Source organism: Amblyomma americanum, chromosome 9 (genome assembly GCF_052857255.1).
Source record: "Amblyomma americanum isolate KBUSLIRL-KWMA chromosome 9, ASM5285725v1, whole genome shotgun sequence".
Classification (NCBI taxonomy): domain Eukaryota; kingdom Metazoa; phylum Arthropoda; class Arachnida; order Ixodida; family Ixodidae; genus Amblyomma; species Amblyomma americanum.
In genome coordinates, this window is record NC_135505.1 from 106,864,183 (window position 1) to 106,879,610 (window position 15,428).

The 15,428-nt window shown below is 44.8% G+C and overlaps 1 protein-coding gene across 4 annotated transcripts in view; it reads left to right on the top strand.

Moving 5' to 3' along the window:
* The window catches only part of LOC144103990 (phospholipid-transporting ATPase ABCA3-like), a 77,817-nt gene that overhangs the window by 33,979 nt on the left and 28,410 nt on the right, over positions 1-15,428 (top strand). For 2 of the 4 annotated variants that reach the window (XM_077636751.1, XM_077636749.1), the window contains exons 9-16: positions 2,150-2,293; positions 2,751-2,874; positions 3,520-3,674; positions 5,484-5,639; positions 6,589-6,799; positions 9,271-9,520; positions 11,073-11,164; positions 13,190-13,574. In XM_077636751.1, coding sequence (XP_077492877.1) covers positions 2,150-2,293; positions 2,751-2,874; positions 3,520-3,674; positions 5,484-5,639; positions 6,589-6,799; positions 9,271-9,520; positions 11,073-11,164; positions 13,190-13,574 — 1,517 coding nt within the window. Of the gene's footprint in view, positions 1-2,149; positions 2,294-2,750; positions 2,875-3,519; positions 3,675-5,483; positions 5,640-6,588; positions 6,800-9,270; positions 9,521-11,072; positions 11,165-13,144; positions 13,575-15,428 lie in introns of all 4 variants that reach the window. The other 2 variants (XM_077636748.1, XM_077636750.1) reach the window with 1 other exon arrangement.

The window sequence follows — 15,428 nt, forward strand, 5'->3', positions numbered from 1 at the left end:
GAAGTATGGACTCTGCATTGCCTAGTTTGCTCTCTGCAGTTTGTTCAAAGTTTGTTTGAAGGCTTTGGTTTTTAATCCTTTCATGTAATGCGCACTTGCTGTTGTAATGAAGCCTCATAGAAATTTGTTGCAAGACGTCGCTAGCATAAGCAGTGCAATGGCCTTGTAGCTTCAAACCTAACTCTATAAAGTGACTGGGTTTCTTTTTTTTTTTTTTAGTTTAAGGCTAAAATTTTGAGATGTAGCAGTGAGCAGAGATATGCGAGAGCTTGTCTAGTTCTTGGTAACTATGTTTTTAAACGGAAAGGAGCCATGAGGAACAGCAGTGAGAGAAAAGGGTGGCTTGGATGATGCCGCTGTGTTTTTTGTGAGTGCGTAAATGGAATGGCTGCGAGTAAGTTCGAGCCAGCATGTGAATCTCGTTCAATTTGAGAATCATTCATGCAATGTAAAGTCACTTAATTCAGGCTAATGTTGATTCTGGTGACTTCAGGAGCTGTTTGGGTTTGGTGACAGTGAATGAATTCTACGTGTATGATTTACGCATGGTTCATGCACATGCGGAGCTTTTTATTCGCTCTTTATTTTATTTTGGCTGGAGCATGGCGGGTGCATTGGGTAGATGTGCACAAATGCATGCGGGCTCAAGGGCTTCATTTCACTATGCTGATGGGCCATTGAAACACTGTAAATCGTTATCTGAGAGCGGTGAGCATGGCTTATATTCACATTGCCTCGCTTATCAAGAAAATGCTGATTATTTCACCGTTGTTTCGTACTGACTCGTTCTATTATTCACCTGTGGGCATGAGCAGGGGCTGTATCTTGTAACGATTCGTTTCCTAGTTAGTTATCTCGGTCATCTGCCATTGGTAACTGTGGCTTGTGACATCGTAATTGACAGCTAAACTTGCAGGGGCATTCACTGGTTCCGGCATGCTAGCCGATGGCAGGAGAGCAAAAAATTGAACTCTGAAGAGAATCGTTACAATATACCGCCCCAGATTTTTTTCTGCAATTCCCAGCACTCTTATATTAGCTGATAACAAAAAAAAAAGCAGTTTCCTGGGAGCACGGTATTGTTTTAGGGTAAGAGTATCATGAGTGGAATGCTTGAAAAAGGCATTAAAAGGTACAAGTGACCTGTTCTGCTTGCTACCTTTTAAGGAAGCATGCCAGAAACTTTTCACATATTGTGGCATGACACGGTGAAAGTATTGTAACAATTTTGCATGCTCAGGATGGCATTTATACCTTCTTCTCCCTCTTAAACAACTAGCATTGTTTTGTCTTTCTAGAAACTAACCCATTAGCAGTCTGTGATCAGCAGTTATCATGGCTCTAATTAAATTTGATTGTTTTGCCTGCTGCCCTAATTCTGTTTTTGTTTTTTTGTTTTTGGCTATTCTGACACGTTTAGTACTAACAAATCTTCTTCCACAAAAAGTGCATACTGAGTTACAAACTAAGTTCTCTTTTTGCGTTTTGTTTGTCTTTTCTTTTTCTTGTGCTTTTGCTAATGCAGAGGTTTCCACGCACCGTAGAAGTAAGTGTAGACGAAGTAAGTGTTTTGCTGCTGCCTGCAAAGCAGACGAACAGTTCTTTAAACTTAATTTATTTACCGTTGTCTTCTGCACTTTTATCTGTCAGTGTTCTGTAACAATGCTGGAAATGCAGTGGCAACCATTAGTCCCATATCTCTCATGCCTTGCTGCAACATCCATTATTACAGCGACGCACAGGCCTGTTCGTTTTGAAAACTTAATTTTTCAGTGCACTTCATGTGCTTTCTGAATGGCTCGTAAAGATTATGCCAATTCCTTCGGTATAATACTTTGTCTCAAGGCCAACAAATGAGCCCTCCATGCTAATTTTCTTTGTATAAAGGTCATGTCTGAGAAGAGAATTTTTTCAAGAGGAACGATTAAAAGGACCTGATTTCTACCTCATGAAGTGTAGGAAAGGCCAGGACTGGCGAGCTCACAGACGTTGCTTGTACATTGTAGATGTGTTGGTAGGAAAAAAAAAAAAAATTTAGAAGCATCTAAACTAGGTAGAATACCAGTGCTGACTGAAGCTCTGTGCATTCCAGTCGACAGTCGTTAAAAAAAAAAATTTTACTCTTGGTCCCAACTGGTCTGTCTTCCAGAAATCCTACTGGTACGCAGCGCTGGAGCACGACAGCGAGCGGGAAGGCACCATCGGTGGGGCGGAAGAGACCAGTTCCGATGTTGTTTTCGAACCCCCGCCGCAGGACGCGCGCACGACTATTGCACTCTCACACGTTACCAAGGTAAACATGTTGCTCAAAATGCAAACATTTTTTTGTGTGTAAAGAACCGCATGTTTCAATACTGAATCTAGTGTATTTGCAGTGCTCACACTTACATAGTCTCAAACGCGCATACTGTGCACGTGTGTGTTGGCACTATAGTTTGCTTGTGGAACTGGCCGACAGTGGTGATATGTTTCTTTTTTTTTTCCAACTTTTTTTTTAGCTTATGAAAGTCCTTTTTTCATGTGCAAGTAGCTTTTACTATTGAAATGTGGTAACCTGCTGATACATGTAAACTTCAGTTTGTCCACAGTATCGTTTTAAGAAGGTAACTATGAAATTTTTTGTGAAATTTGATGAATTAAAGAAACCATAAAGTTTAGAAATGAATCCGCTTACAGGAATTCGTGTTACTGTGCCTCGTGCTGCCTTCTCTATCATTGTGCTTTGCAACATCCTTCTTTCTGTCTTACAGAAATTCAGGGGCTCAAACAAGAAAGCCGTCGATGACCTGTCCCTGCAGATTTACGACGGGCAACTAACGGTGCTCTTGGGCCACAATGGCGCAGGCAAGACAACCACAATGAACATGATCACTGGTGAGTAGCAAGCACTTGACATCCTACCCGCTTTCAGGCCTCTAAATTTATTGCAGTTCATGAAATGTTTGTGCATGTACCTTGCTTTTGTTCTGAACAGTAATGTTAGTTATTTGGGCAGGAAATGCTCATTAAACCTTTAACCACCAACCACAAGCTATACTCGTTGTGGGTGACTGTACCAGTATCACCAATGACGAGTCACACTCGTCCAACCCAAGGTTGCATTGCCGCTACCTGCAAAGACTAGTTATGTTCGGCAGTTGTGTTGGCTGCAATTTTCAACACTAGAGAATGGTGGTTGGCCATTAATTGTGTTTTGCGCCTTTAGCACTCCTAATTGTCACTGGGGCAAGCAGTTAGAGCAGTGTCTGTTTTGTACATAAATCTGCATTCCCCAGTGTATTTATGTCATATATATAAAAGCCAGTTGTAGCTTGCTTATTTTGAACACCTGGTTTGTTGAAATTGATGCTACGATCCCAGCAACGTAAAAAGGCTCCCCTTAATTTGAAATCTGCATAATTAAAATATATTTCTAGTCTCTTGAGTTTAAGTTGTCAAAAATGAACTGTTATAATTATAATAAAAAAAGGCATTATTGCATTCAGGTGTCACTCTAAATGTGTGTTGTTAACTCTGAAGGGCTGTTCCCACCGACTCGAGGCCGGGTGCATATCAACAGCTACGACATCCTGACACAGACCAAGAAGGCACGTGAGAGCTTCGGCCTCTGCCCACAACACAATGTCCTCTTCGATGAACTGACAGTCGAAGAGCACCTCTACTTCTTCTACAGTGTGAGTTCTCATCCACAAGACTTCCTTCAAAACTGGGTGTTTTTGTGGTGACTCTGCAACCACTTATTGATCTTTGTCTTTTATTGCAAAAGCACTATTCCGATGGGTAAACCCCAAGCAAGATCTTGCGATGTTTGACGCTTTGTGCCTAGTGAAATAAATAAATAAAAATAAATCGAGCAAATATTGCCGCAACGGATTCAAACCCGCGGCAGTGCGAACAGGTCAGCTTTGCTGGTCAGTGCACGAGACAACTAGTCTATTGTCACAGCCGGTCATGCCTCCAGTGCAACACATACTCGTGCAACACACTGCAACACATACTTGTGCAACACACTGCAACACATACTCGTGCTGTGCGTTGCATATTGTCGTCTCCAGCTTCCATCTGCGGCACGAAGACAGTCAGGGAATTCTCTGTCTTCATCATCTTCGTTATTGTTCATGCAATTCTGCTTTGCCACGTTAATAGAACTTAGGCGAAAATTCCGTAATTTTTTTTTTGTACTTACCCCTTTGAACAGAGCATATGGGCATTGCTGTCATAGCTTAGAAAACAGCTTTATAGACTTATCTTGCTGTCACATGAGCACGTTTGAATTCGATTAAAGTTTCGAGTGCACTTCATGTGTACAGAGCGCTGCTACTTTTACCCACTCAGACACAGAGATTGACAAGCTGGCATGCAAAATGATATATGGCTCTATAAGCACACATAATTGTACAAATGATAGCAAACAAATGGGTTTATAACCAAATAAAAGTAAACAGAAGCACTTCTTATCAGAAAGCCCTTGGATTTACAGCTAGTTTCATGCAAGTTGGCACTGCATTTGTTCATAATTACCCAGGCAGGTGCATGACAACATAACAGTAAAAATCATGCTGCATTGAATAAAACTGAAACGGTGTTTCATGATGTTGTAGATTTTATAGAGTACATTTCTGCACGTTTCACTTGATTGCTTGTTTTCTGAGCTCAAGGCTAGCAGCCCTCAAATCAGGATCGGGTGGGTGTACTGGGCCAAAGCTTTGTTTGAATAAACTGGTTACTTGTTTAAGTGGGTTGAAACAAACGGCAGTACACTGTATTTAAAAAGGCTCTCCTTTATTAAAGCTGCATCACTGAACAAATGTTGGTTTCTTAGCACACGCTCGGTTACAGCCTTTCTTGACAATGACAAGAAGGCTACAGGAATGGACCATCTGTCACTGTGTCATTCTGCCAAACAGCTTGGCTGCACAACGATGCACCAAGCCACCTGGCACTTCGCCCCATGCCCAGTAACTTCACTCTGGAGCTTGTGCAGCTGGCGTGCCCAGCTAATTCGTTGTAATAAAGAAAACTGTTTTTTCTTTGGCTTGCTAACATTTAAAGTTGTCAGTTGTGTTAGAAATGTGCCTTAAGTAACGAATATTGAGAACATACTATGTTTTAAGAGAAAACTAACAATAACTGCAATTGAGGCTATACTATTGTGCTGCATAAGAAGAGAAGGTGCGATTCTGCTCGATAGCGTCCGCTTCATTGCCAGAAGAAGTTGTCTTGGAGTATTAGTTCAAATTACAGTTGACTGTAGGCTATAACCGAGGGAATGTGACAAAATTATTACTGGACAATAGGAACAAATCTTTGATTACGAAAAGAGAATGCATGACCTGAGAAACTGTTTACCCCTTCACCAATAGTTAGCATATGCATTTTGTGAGCTGAGTTGGATAACTCACAGAAAAGGAGGAGAAAAATGCAGGGTAATCTTTCTGTGCAATGAAAAACACAATTTTTCTTCTTGCTCATACTGCGAATAGCTCAAGGAGAGCCCTGACGTCAGCTGGAAGACTCACGTGAACGACATCCTTGCAAGCGTCGACCTGGCCGAGAAGCGGTCGGCGCTGGCGAAGGACCTCTCGGGCGGCATGAAGCGCAAGCTCTCACTCGGCAACTCCATGATCGGAGATTCCAAAGTGAGTCTGTGACATCCTCGGTGACATTTTCAAAGTGTGAATTGCTTTTCGGTTTTCCATTAGTAGTTGTGTGCAGGGCTTGTTTGTTGGGTCAGCCATGGGGCGTGGTCAGTAAGTCATATGAGGGCGACTCAATGACAGCGAGTCATTGGGCCATATGACAGTTAATGGGTCACACAACTTGTTACATGGCCACTATACCCTCTCGCACAACATGGCACCGTTAGCAGGACTTAGAAAACTGAAACATTTCATTTTGGCGAACTCGTGCTTGGCTCAGTTGGCAGTCTCACGAAGACTGTAGTGGCAGCTTTGTCTTCTTTTCAGAGCATGCCTTCTTCTTGGTCATCATCCAATGTGTTTTTCAAAGCTGTGAATGTAGTGTTAGCATTAACTTAAGACTGTCACAAGCCTAACCAATCTACTGGCTAAAATCAGTTTATTTCACTTGGGGCTTTTGGACAGTAGCGGGTTTTAGAGGGATGCCAAGTAAAAATTGAAGCTGGCCTGCATCGATAGATAAGCACGTTCTTGATGAGAAAGAGTCTATACTTTCACTGAATAACAGGGCTTTTAAAACTAAACAAAGGTAAAGGACAATTAAGTGCAAGTGTTGTCTTTGCATCAAGAGATTTTTTTCAAGTACTGATCACAGAGGCTAAGCTACACTGTCATTAACTTCAAAATAGGGATCACGGAGTCCTTGTTAGTCTTGGAATCACGAGTTTGGATCAAGTGAGAGGAAAAATTTTTTAAATCCAATTTTCTCAGTATTAAGTGAATATCAACTTACCCAGAAAGAGCCACAGAATTCGTTTTAATTAAGAGTTATTATTTATTGAGAAATATTGGATGGAGCTGTCACCAATGTCCATTTAACTCTAAGCGGAATCATAATGTGGGGCAGTGAGCCTTGCAGTTACACGTCCCCTTTTGGGTCTGCCGGCAGATCCTGATCTTGGACGAGCCAACGGCCGGCATGGACCCACAGGCACGCCGCGCAGTTTGGACACTGCTCCAGAACCTGCGCCGAAGCAAGACGATCCTCTTGACCACCCACTACATGGAGGAGGCCGACGCTCTGGGCGACCGTATTGCATTTGTAGCCCACGGGAGGCTGCAGTGCTGCGGATCTCCCCTCTTCCTCAAGAAGCGATACGGTTTGTGACTCTTCTTGGGGGCAGTTGCTGTGGAGAGCCCTTAGTGCAGCTCTTCTGCATTGCAGAAACGAAATTGCGGCATGAATGCAGGACTGGCATGCACCCGTGCAGGCACTACGCTTCCCGCAGCCATGGCCACTTAATCTTCCGTAAATGATTGAGATGCGTGGAGTCCGCCGAGTGACAGTTTCTCATTAACTTAGTTTAATGGGGGACGCGGGTCTTTGGGACCAAAAAATCACGAAAAAATCGACTTTTCAATTTGGTCATAGTTGGATAAGTCTCATCATTTTCCATCTTAATTTCAAGTTTCATGGCTGAATACTGCGTAGTTTACGACAAATTGACACGCAAAAATGCAATTTTGACGAGAGAGCTCGCGAAAATAGGTTAAAAAATGCCCGCTTTGCATCACGTGTTGCGTCAAAAGTGGCCAGCGCAGCTAGCTGACTTTGGACTCGTTTGAAAGAGCAACGCCTTGGCTTTCTTTCCCGCCAGGACGAAAGGTCTACTGCGATTGGTTGTCGAGAAAAAAACAGAAAACAAAATATAAAATGCGGCAATGCTATTGGCTGTTGGACACCACGTGGTGAAATTCAAGCGTCTCATTGGCCGGCGCCATTTTTTTTAACACTCCGCGCTTGTCCTGCGACGCCATTTAGGAAAAGACCACCGTGGCTTGAAACCGTATCGGAAGTTCGCAGCGCGCATAAGTTTGGGAAAAAACTTAAAAAAGGCCGCAGAAAGCAAGTGGAAGACATAAGTTCGTTGGCAGTGATGTCAACCAGCAGCAGCGGAGTGCCTGAGCGTGAACCGGCGGATGATGCGACCTTGGCAGCCGTTCCGGCGTTCGTTCCGAGCACGGTGCATATCGCGGCTGCAGAGGATGACGGAGAGCCGGAGGGTGGTTTTACTTAAAAAGTGATTGGAAGAGGGATAAGGGAATAACGAGGCACAGGAGTGCAATTCGGCGGTCGTGATAAGCGCTTGTTTACCAGCTTCGGCGTCTGCCTTCGACACGGAGCAGATTGCAGGCTCGGGCGAGATTGGCAGCAGCGGGTCAGATTAGACACATTTCTGCCCAACGCTTACCGTGAGGATTGCGAACCATGTCGTTGATAAAATTGCCAGTTTAGCAGCAGTTTCTGCAACCTAGCGCAAGATGTGGACGCTAGCGAACGAGCATGTAGATGCCAACTCTCGATTGCCTGCGGAGTTACCGATGTGGTTGTAGATTTGGTGGCGATCGACAGACTGCTTCACAATACAGTGTGCACCCTCGAAATAATTTTTGCAGCTTGCTAAGCAGCGGCAACGGGAAAAATGTAGTTCAGACTATTCACTATGCGCCTTCTAAGCTGTTTGTTTTTCAAAATTAAGCACTGTAATGTGCTTACACAGCTTCAAAATGTTTGATTTCGTTCTTTGCGTTTTTCTCAGTTTCATTTCCTGCACCACCCTACACACTGCTGACAAGCTTTTCCCGGCTTTGGTTCGCGATTTTCACCATTCTTGTTTTATTTGAAAGCTGAATGATTGGACCTTGCAATAAAACCATTAACAGCACTCTTAATAAAATTTGAAAATATTAAACGGCATAAATAAAAATCATCTTTTTCCTCGCCATTTTTATGTGAACTTCAAAACATTGTAACTTTGGTTACAGAAGGGCTAGAACACCGAAAGTACCCTTATTGCAAGCATTAATAACAGTAGAATCTACTGGGATAAAAATTATTTGAATCTGAGTAGCCAATTTTTTAAAAAAGTTGTCAAAAAAATTTTACCGAAATTTTTGAATTAATGACAAACGACATAATATACACAAAAATGGACACCATATTTGACATGCACACAATAGCTGAGGTTTTCATTATGCTAAGTTCAATATTAAAAAATTTTTCTCTAAGACCCTCTTCCCCCCTTAAAGGCGCCCTGAAACGCCTTCCAAGGATAGCACGTTAGCTCACTTAATCACTGTGTTGCCATGAAAACCAGAGCCAAATAATACTCTTCTAGACGCAGCAGACGACCCACAATCACGTGTCAAAGTTGGCGAGCCCTTCCAGGCGACTTTTCATGCTCGCACCCTCCTCCGTCCCCCGAATCTGCGTAGACAACGTGAGAGGTGGCCATTGGTTAGATTCTTTTAGACGTCAGGCAGCTACCATGGCCGCGGCCAATAAGCCGCTTAGCTCCGGCGGGTTGGGAAGCTCCGCTCCCAGAGGGGGTCGGCGAAGGAGCGCTTACTTTCCAGCCTGCAAAAAAGTGACGAGAGGAGAGGGAAAAGCGCGAAGACGCTGAAATTCAATTTAACTACAGATAACTCGGCTTCTACAAAGCGCATTTAAAAAATCCTTGCTGGACACTATTTGTGAAGCGGTGTGCTTCAATATCCCATGCATGCCGCAACTTTATTAGATCCCCCTTCACAGCCCCTTTAACGTCATGTTTATTGCTTCTCATTCCAGGAACTGGATATCGCATGAGGATAGCAAAAGGAAGTGACTGCAGTTTGGGCGCTGTCACGGAACAGGTGACGGCAGCCATACCTGCTGCTCAGCTGACATCGGACATTGGCCACGAGGCAATGTTCAACCTGGGCTTCCCACCCGCGTCCGATGTCATCCCCCTGTTGAAGAATCTCGAGGAGAAGAAGGAGCAGCTCGGCATTGAGAGCCTCGGGATCTCGGTCACAACCATGGAGGATGTGTTCATCAGGTGCTCGGGTTTTTAAGTATTTAGGCCCTGTTGTGTTAGGGAGTGAAAAACAAATATTATGAAGGAGACAGAAGGCAGTCAGTGCAAGGTTGGACTATCTTCAAATCAGTTTTGACGAAAGGAAAGGTGCAGTAACTGTCTCCCTCATGATGGAGGGGCAGCAGTTTGAAGGAAGGGAGCAAGGAGGGAGTGAAAGAGGGAAGAGAGAAAGAGGTAGTGCAGTGGAGGGCTCTGGATTTAATTTTTGACACACGGGGCTCTTTAGCATCCACTGGCATTCCACACTGCATGACCAGCTTCCATGGCTGTGATGGGCGACAAATACTTAGTGAGGATGGGTGCCAGTGAGGGAGCATGTCTATTGAGCCTGCTCATAGCTATGAGTTGTGCCCCATGCTGCGTTAAGAGCCAGTAAAGGCTAGTACAACTTGTCAGGTAGGTTAGAACCCTTGGACTGCATCATTACTCTGATAGCATCGCATACCAAGAAGAAAGATTCGAGTATCCGATCTTTAATGCAGTTAATGCTACAGAAATTCTGTTTAGGTGATTATCTGTTCCTGAGTGCAATAAGGTTGCGGGTTTGTATGATTAAAACCAGCCCATGCATGTTCGCATGTGCAAGAAACCAAAGGCGAAAAAAATGTCATCAATGCAGCTCACCAAAACAAGATGTCACTTATTTAGTTGCCAGAGCCGTTCCGCAACCATGCCATACTCGTGTTCATGCCACGGCTCATGCATCTGTTTTCTTCGTCGCTCAAAGTTAATGCAAAAACGGGGATTGCTTTGAAAGTCAGTCCGAGTGTATCCTTGAGCAACCAAATAAGGGCATTAAAAATTCAGTTTTCTGTCTGTAGAAATGGGTAAAAATCATCCCAATTTTCGCTATCATGTGAGTGTGTGCTCGCGTGTACGTGTGGGCATTCGTGCATGCATGTGACACTTCTGGCATACATCATTAGTGCACGCACAGCCAATGCAGTGTGTAAAACATTCAGCTGCTGAGAGCAGGGTGCATTGGATGTGTAGGATTCACCTGGTCACATGAACAGAGGTAGCAGAGTTAGCTTATTTTACCTCCCCTGTGTGGGAACTGGTACAAGAAAATCAGAGGTGAGCAGTGATACCAGTGATAAGGTAACTGTGATACAGTGATAAGGTCGAGGCAGAGTGTCAGGCTCGGTAGGGCTGCACGTAAGCTGGACATGCATGCAGTCCGACATGGAGAGAACATGCTGCGGATGCTGGCAACAAATATGCTTTGAGACAGGATTCAACAGCCCATGCCCATACATTCCGAAAACCATTGAGCACTCACTGTAAGCGTTCTACTGCATAAATAAACAGTCATTGTGCTGTTATGCATGGCATCATTATCGCGTTAATCAATTTGCAAAGCAGCTAGTGCCGATCACTTGTCGTACTCTTGGAGTAAGTGTTCGCTATTTTTGTTGGACGGATCTAGATCTTTGAAATGTAGGTGATTCAGCAGGCAATGAAAATGTGAAGGTGTGTCAATTCTTTGTTGAGCCTCTTTCTGTGTTTGCAGGGTTGGCGACTTGGCGGACGTCAGCATTGATCCCAGCGGCTCGCCATCAAGTTCTCACAATGGCAGCGACCGCATCGGTGGCCTAGTTGAAGGTGCGTACGAGTACCGCAGTTGGTTGTTCTAACGTAATAGCGTTAAGGGCCCCGTGTCGCAGAAAAGCCGGCGCGGCGTTGTTGGCCATTTTGTTAAAGATATAATGACTAACTGAAACAGTGCCGTAAGTCTAGAAGACTTACCAAAATATTGGCTGACGTACAGGACTATAGCACCGGAAAAAAAAATTAGCTGTGGTTTAGCTTTGGTTAAACCTGGTGAGGCCAAAGAAACCTCGGACTCTGCGTCACTGGTTAGACATACCGCTTGAAGTACTTTCTTCTGTTTCTTGGCAGGAGCACACTTCCGTCGTTTCTCGACTCGTGTCGCACGTTCTTCTTCTGTCTCTTCGGCATGGCGTTTCTTCGTAGCCTCATTGAAACGTTGAAGCTTCGCTTTCCGGTGCGCTATCACAGCAGGATGTTCTTCCTTCACCATCACAAAACCAGTTTCTACCCCCGCCAGCTCACCGTTGGTATATATATACACACAGCTATCCATTGACGTCACAGACGATGGCTCCCCCCCCTCATTGTCAAGCAGAGTATCTATCTCCATGATTGATGTGCTTGTTTATTCAAATTCCTTTTATATGAGATCATTGTCATATAGCATCGCAAGTTCTCCAAGCTCTTCAACCTTTGACCTTGACCTTCGAGAGATTTGGGGGGTGGCCCACCATCTTGGTTTGGCATATAGTATGTGCCACCGTGTCCTACGTGACTTTGCTCCATGGCCTATGTGACTGCAGCACGGTTTGACCTCTAAAGCTTTTCAAGGTCATAAACGGAACTACACTACCCTGTTGAAAACCTGGAATGGAGGTTTCGCTTCAAAACACTTCAGCACGCAGAACCACATGTTAGCCTCCTCTTGCAGTAAAAAGCAGTAAAACCATTGCTAGTAAAGAGAAGGGGTTCAGTTTAAAACATAGTAGCTGGTAATGTTTAGTTATCACTGCATTTGACTGCTAGCAGCTGTTAGCGGTTGAGGCGGTGGTTATATTGCATATAGGCTTCGCTTTTTGAGCCCAGTTATGAACTCGCAGTTTCGCCGTGCTCGCATTCCCACCATGGTCGCACCGCACCACGTGACTGGTCACATGACCAACCGCGTGACAAACCATGTGACAACTAACCAGACTAACTCGAACTTGCAAACAAGATTAACCAAGGCTAACCAAGCTATGCCTTAGCTTCCGCTATGTATAACCTGGCATAGCCGAGCCAAGCCACTGCCAATTTTTTTCACTTTACTGTGTGTATGTGCTGTGTCGAAATGTCATGTATAAAATTAGACAAAATTTTAATATCAGAGTTACCTAACTATTTTAACTTTATTCAATAGCTAGCTACTGGCACCCTCTTGCGTGGCCTGAGACAGGTAAAATTTTTAGACTTGGGAAAACCTGATCTGACCTTATGTAAAGGCCTTAGCGCACATAATTGAGTGAACCTTAGTTCATTTGTTTATTCATAATTTTTCATTTTGCTTTTATCATTTGTTTGGCATTGCAGGAGAGAGAAGAGTTAACCAGGGTTTTCTGGTCACATGCTTCTTTGCTTGTTTGTTTTTGTTTGTTTGTTTGTTTTTCAATATTTGGTAGGGCCTGAAACACCTTTGTCTGCTTTTTGCTGCTTTTGTTTTTTGTATGAGGAGAGGACAGCGCTTTCACAATCATATCACTGGAAAAAAAAAATCTTGGGTAGAAGAAAGAGACGCATATATGAGGTGGTGGTGGCTTAGCTGTGTTTGCGGCTGAACAAATTTCCCTGCATGCAGAGCAAATGTGTAGGTAGGAACAAACACGGCGTTTGTTCATTCTAAACTAACGTGTAGAAGGTGCATTGGAATTTGCTCCGTTGGTTCCGCACGCGAAACTACAAACGGCAACATCAGCTCAAAGGTGTTTCAGGGTCCCTTTCTGGTCACACCGAAGCGCGGTGCCAGTTGCCCGCCATTTTTCTCTCCTTCCACAGCGCTTTGGGAGAAAGTTGAACGGCGGCACTACTTTTGCGTTGCAGACGACGAGTACCCGACGTTCCAGCACGTCACCGGCCAGCCGCTGCTCATGCAGCAGGCCAGGGCGCTGTTCCGCAAGCGCTGGAACACCACCAAGCGGGAGTACTTCCTCCCCATCCTCGCCATCGTCATCCCCGTGGCTCTCTTCTTCCTGTACACCTCACTCGACATTCAGGGCGCTCAGGAAATCAAGACGCTGGTCTACGATGTCGGCAGCTACGCCGGCTCCACAAACGGCTTCCTCAGCAATGGTAGCCTGCAGCTTGGCGACGTGGACTTTGTGGCAGCGATGACTCAGCAGAGGGTGGACGTCAAGAAGGGCGTAGAGGATCCCGACGATTTCCTTCTGGAGATAGCCAGGCACAGCCTGGCCGATTACAATGGCAGGTGGGTGGAAGTTTCGGCATTTGTCACACTTTGTTCGATTAGGTGCGGCTTCTTTTTGAGCATTGGCTGGGTTCTCTGGAACTTGCTCCACCTTTTGGTTTGTTACTTCAGAGAGCCAAACCTGCTTGTACAGTTGAACCCCATTATAAGAGGTATGGATGTACAGACAGTCAGGAATAAGGCTCATTTTCCATCCTATCTCAAAGTGGACCTCTTTTGTGGAAGTCATCAAAGAAATTTGGTAATAAGAAACATGTTATCTTTAAATTTTGATCAAGAACTTTTGTGATAGACGTTTTACTTCTTGCAATTTGCCACAACTCCGTGGACGCGGCGAGGATGCGGCGCCATTGCTTGCAAATTGCAGCCACGCTCAAGGCAAAGCACGATCACTCACGCCATTTTTATTGCAATTGCAATTAATGCACAGTGGTTGATCTATCTGCAAAGCATCCACGAGAACTTCTTAATTTCGAATGCTGCATAGAGAAGGGCTTTCAACCTACCAAGGTGGGAGGTTACGTGCGCAAGAGTACGAGCGTGCCGAGAACGGCGGGGGCGCGCAGCAGGCTTTCTTGCTCCTGCCTCTCCCACAATACAAGAAGCTCAAAACTTCGCTCTTTCACCAAAGCTCAGTAAAAGAACCATCAGCTAGTGGTTCGTGCGGCCCATGTGCAGCTACCAACAAGCAAACCTCCACTAGCATGCTGCAATGCATTCAGCCCTTAGAAAAAACTTTGTGGGTCTAGCAGTGCACCATCCTTGCCACCGCTTGCGTACAGTTTTGGTACCACATTGATAACCGATGTGTGCTGCCTCCACACCCAGTTTCGTTGCTTGGTGAATTTATGGTGAATTTGGTGAACTTATGAACTCTCTGCAGGAACGAGGGGACATGCATGAAGGTGCGAACCTCTGAGCCCCTCACCTCAGATAGCCACGGCCGCCTTATCAACGCAATGGCATGACCAGAGCGGGTGTACTCTTTTTCGTCTGGAGCGTATTTCCGCTAAGCATTGCTCGCTTTATCACATTTAGGGCCTGGTTTGCGTATTGGAGTTTGCTCCGCTGAATGCTCTGCTAAATTTTTAAAAACACCATAATCAGCACACTGGAAATTTCAGTACTTCACCTATCTCGGAAGTCCATTCACGGAAATATTTCACTTTTCGTGTGACTTCAAGGTATCGACGGTTAATTTGCTTTTCTGCAGCAAATCAGTGCAGGGAAGCTTGCCAGCATGTCAAGCTACAGTGCAGTGGGCGGCCTTCTCAGGAGCCTCACTTGTCAAGGAGACAAAATTAAGCAGCTACTTTTGCAGCTAATAAATTTGTGCACCATGCTTGTAGCCTCCTTTTGTGAAAGTCATGAGTTAATTAGTGACAACGTCAAGCAGGGGCAGATCGGTAAATAATGTAAGCACGGAACGTTGCTTATGGGGAGCCTCTCGTGCAATAGACAAAAACTACTCTCTAGGATGTGTCTGTTGCAGAGGGGTTCAGCTGTATTAATACAGGGTAACTACGATTTCTGTGTTGTTCTCCGTTATACAGTGTTGTAGTCGAATGACGTTCGTGTTTGGCCTCCTTGAAGCAAAGATGCATTGAAAGATCTCAAAAGGGTGTTCGAGGCAGCTGTGCATTAGGTTGCAAGGTGCCGAGAGGGCCTAGCAGCAGTTTCCACTGGTTGTGCCATGTTGTTCCATGACCTTTATTCCTGGATGAAAGGTATGGTGCGAAGAGGATAAGCGAAGGAGGAAGATCGAGGAATCATAGGGAAGAGAACGAGGGAAGTAGGGGTGGCAGTTCTCTATTTCCCTCAGTACTCCTGGCGGGCAAGAAGATAATTGGGCAA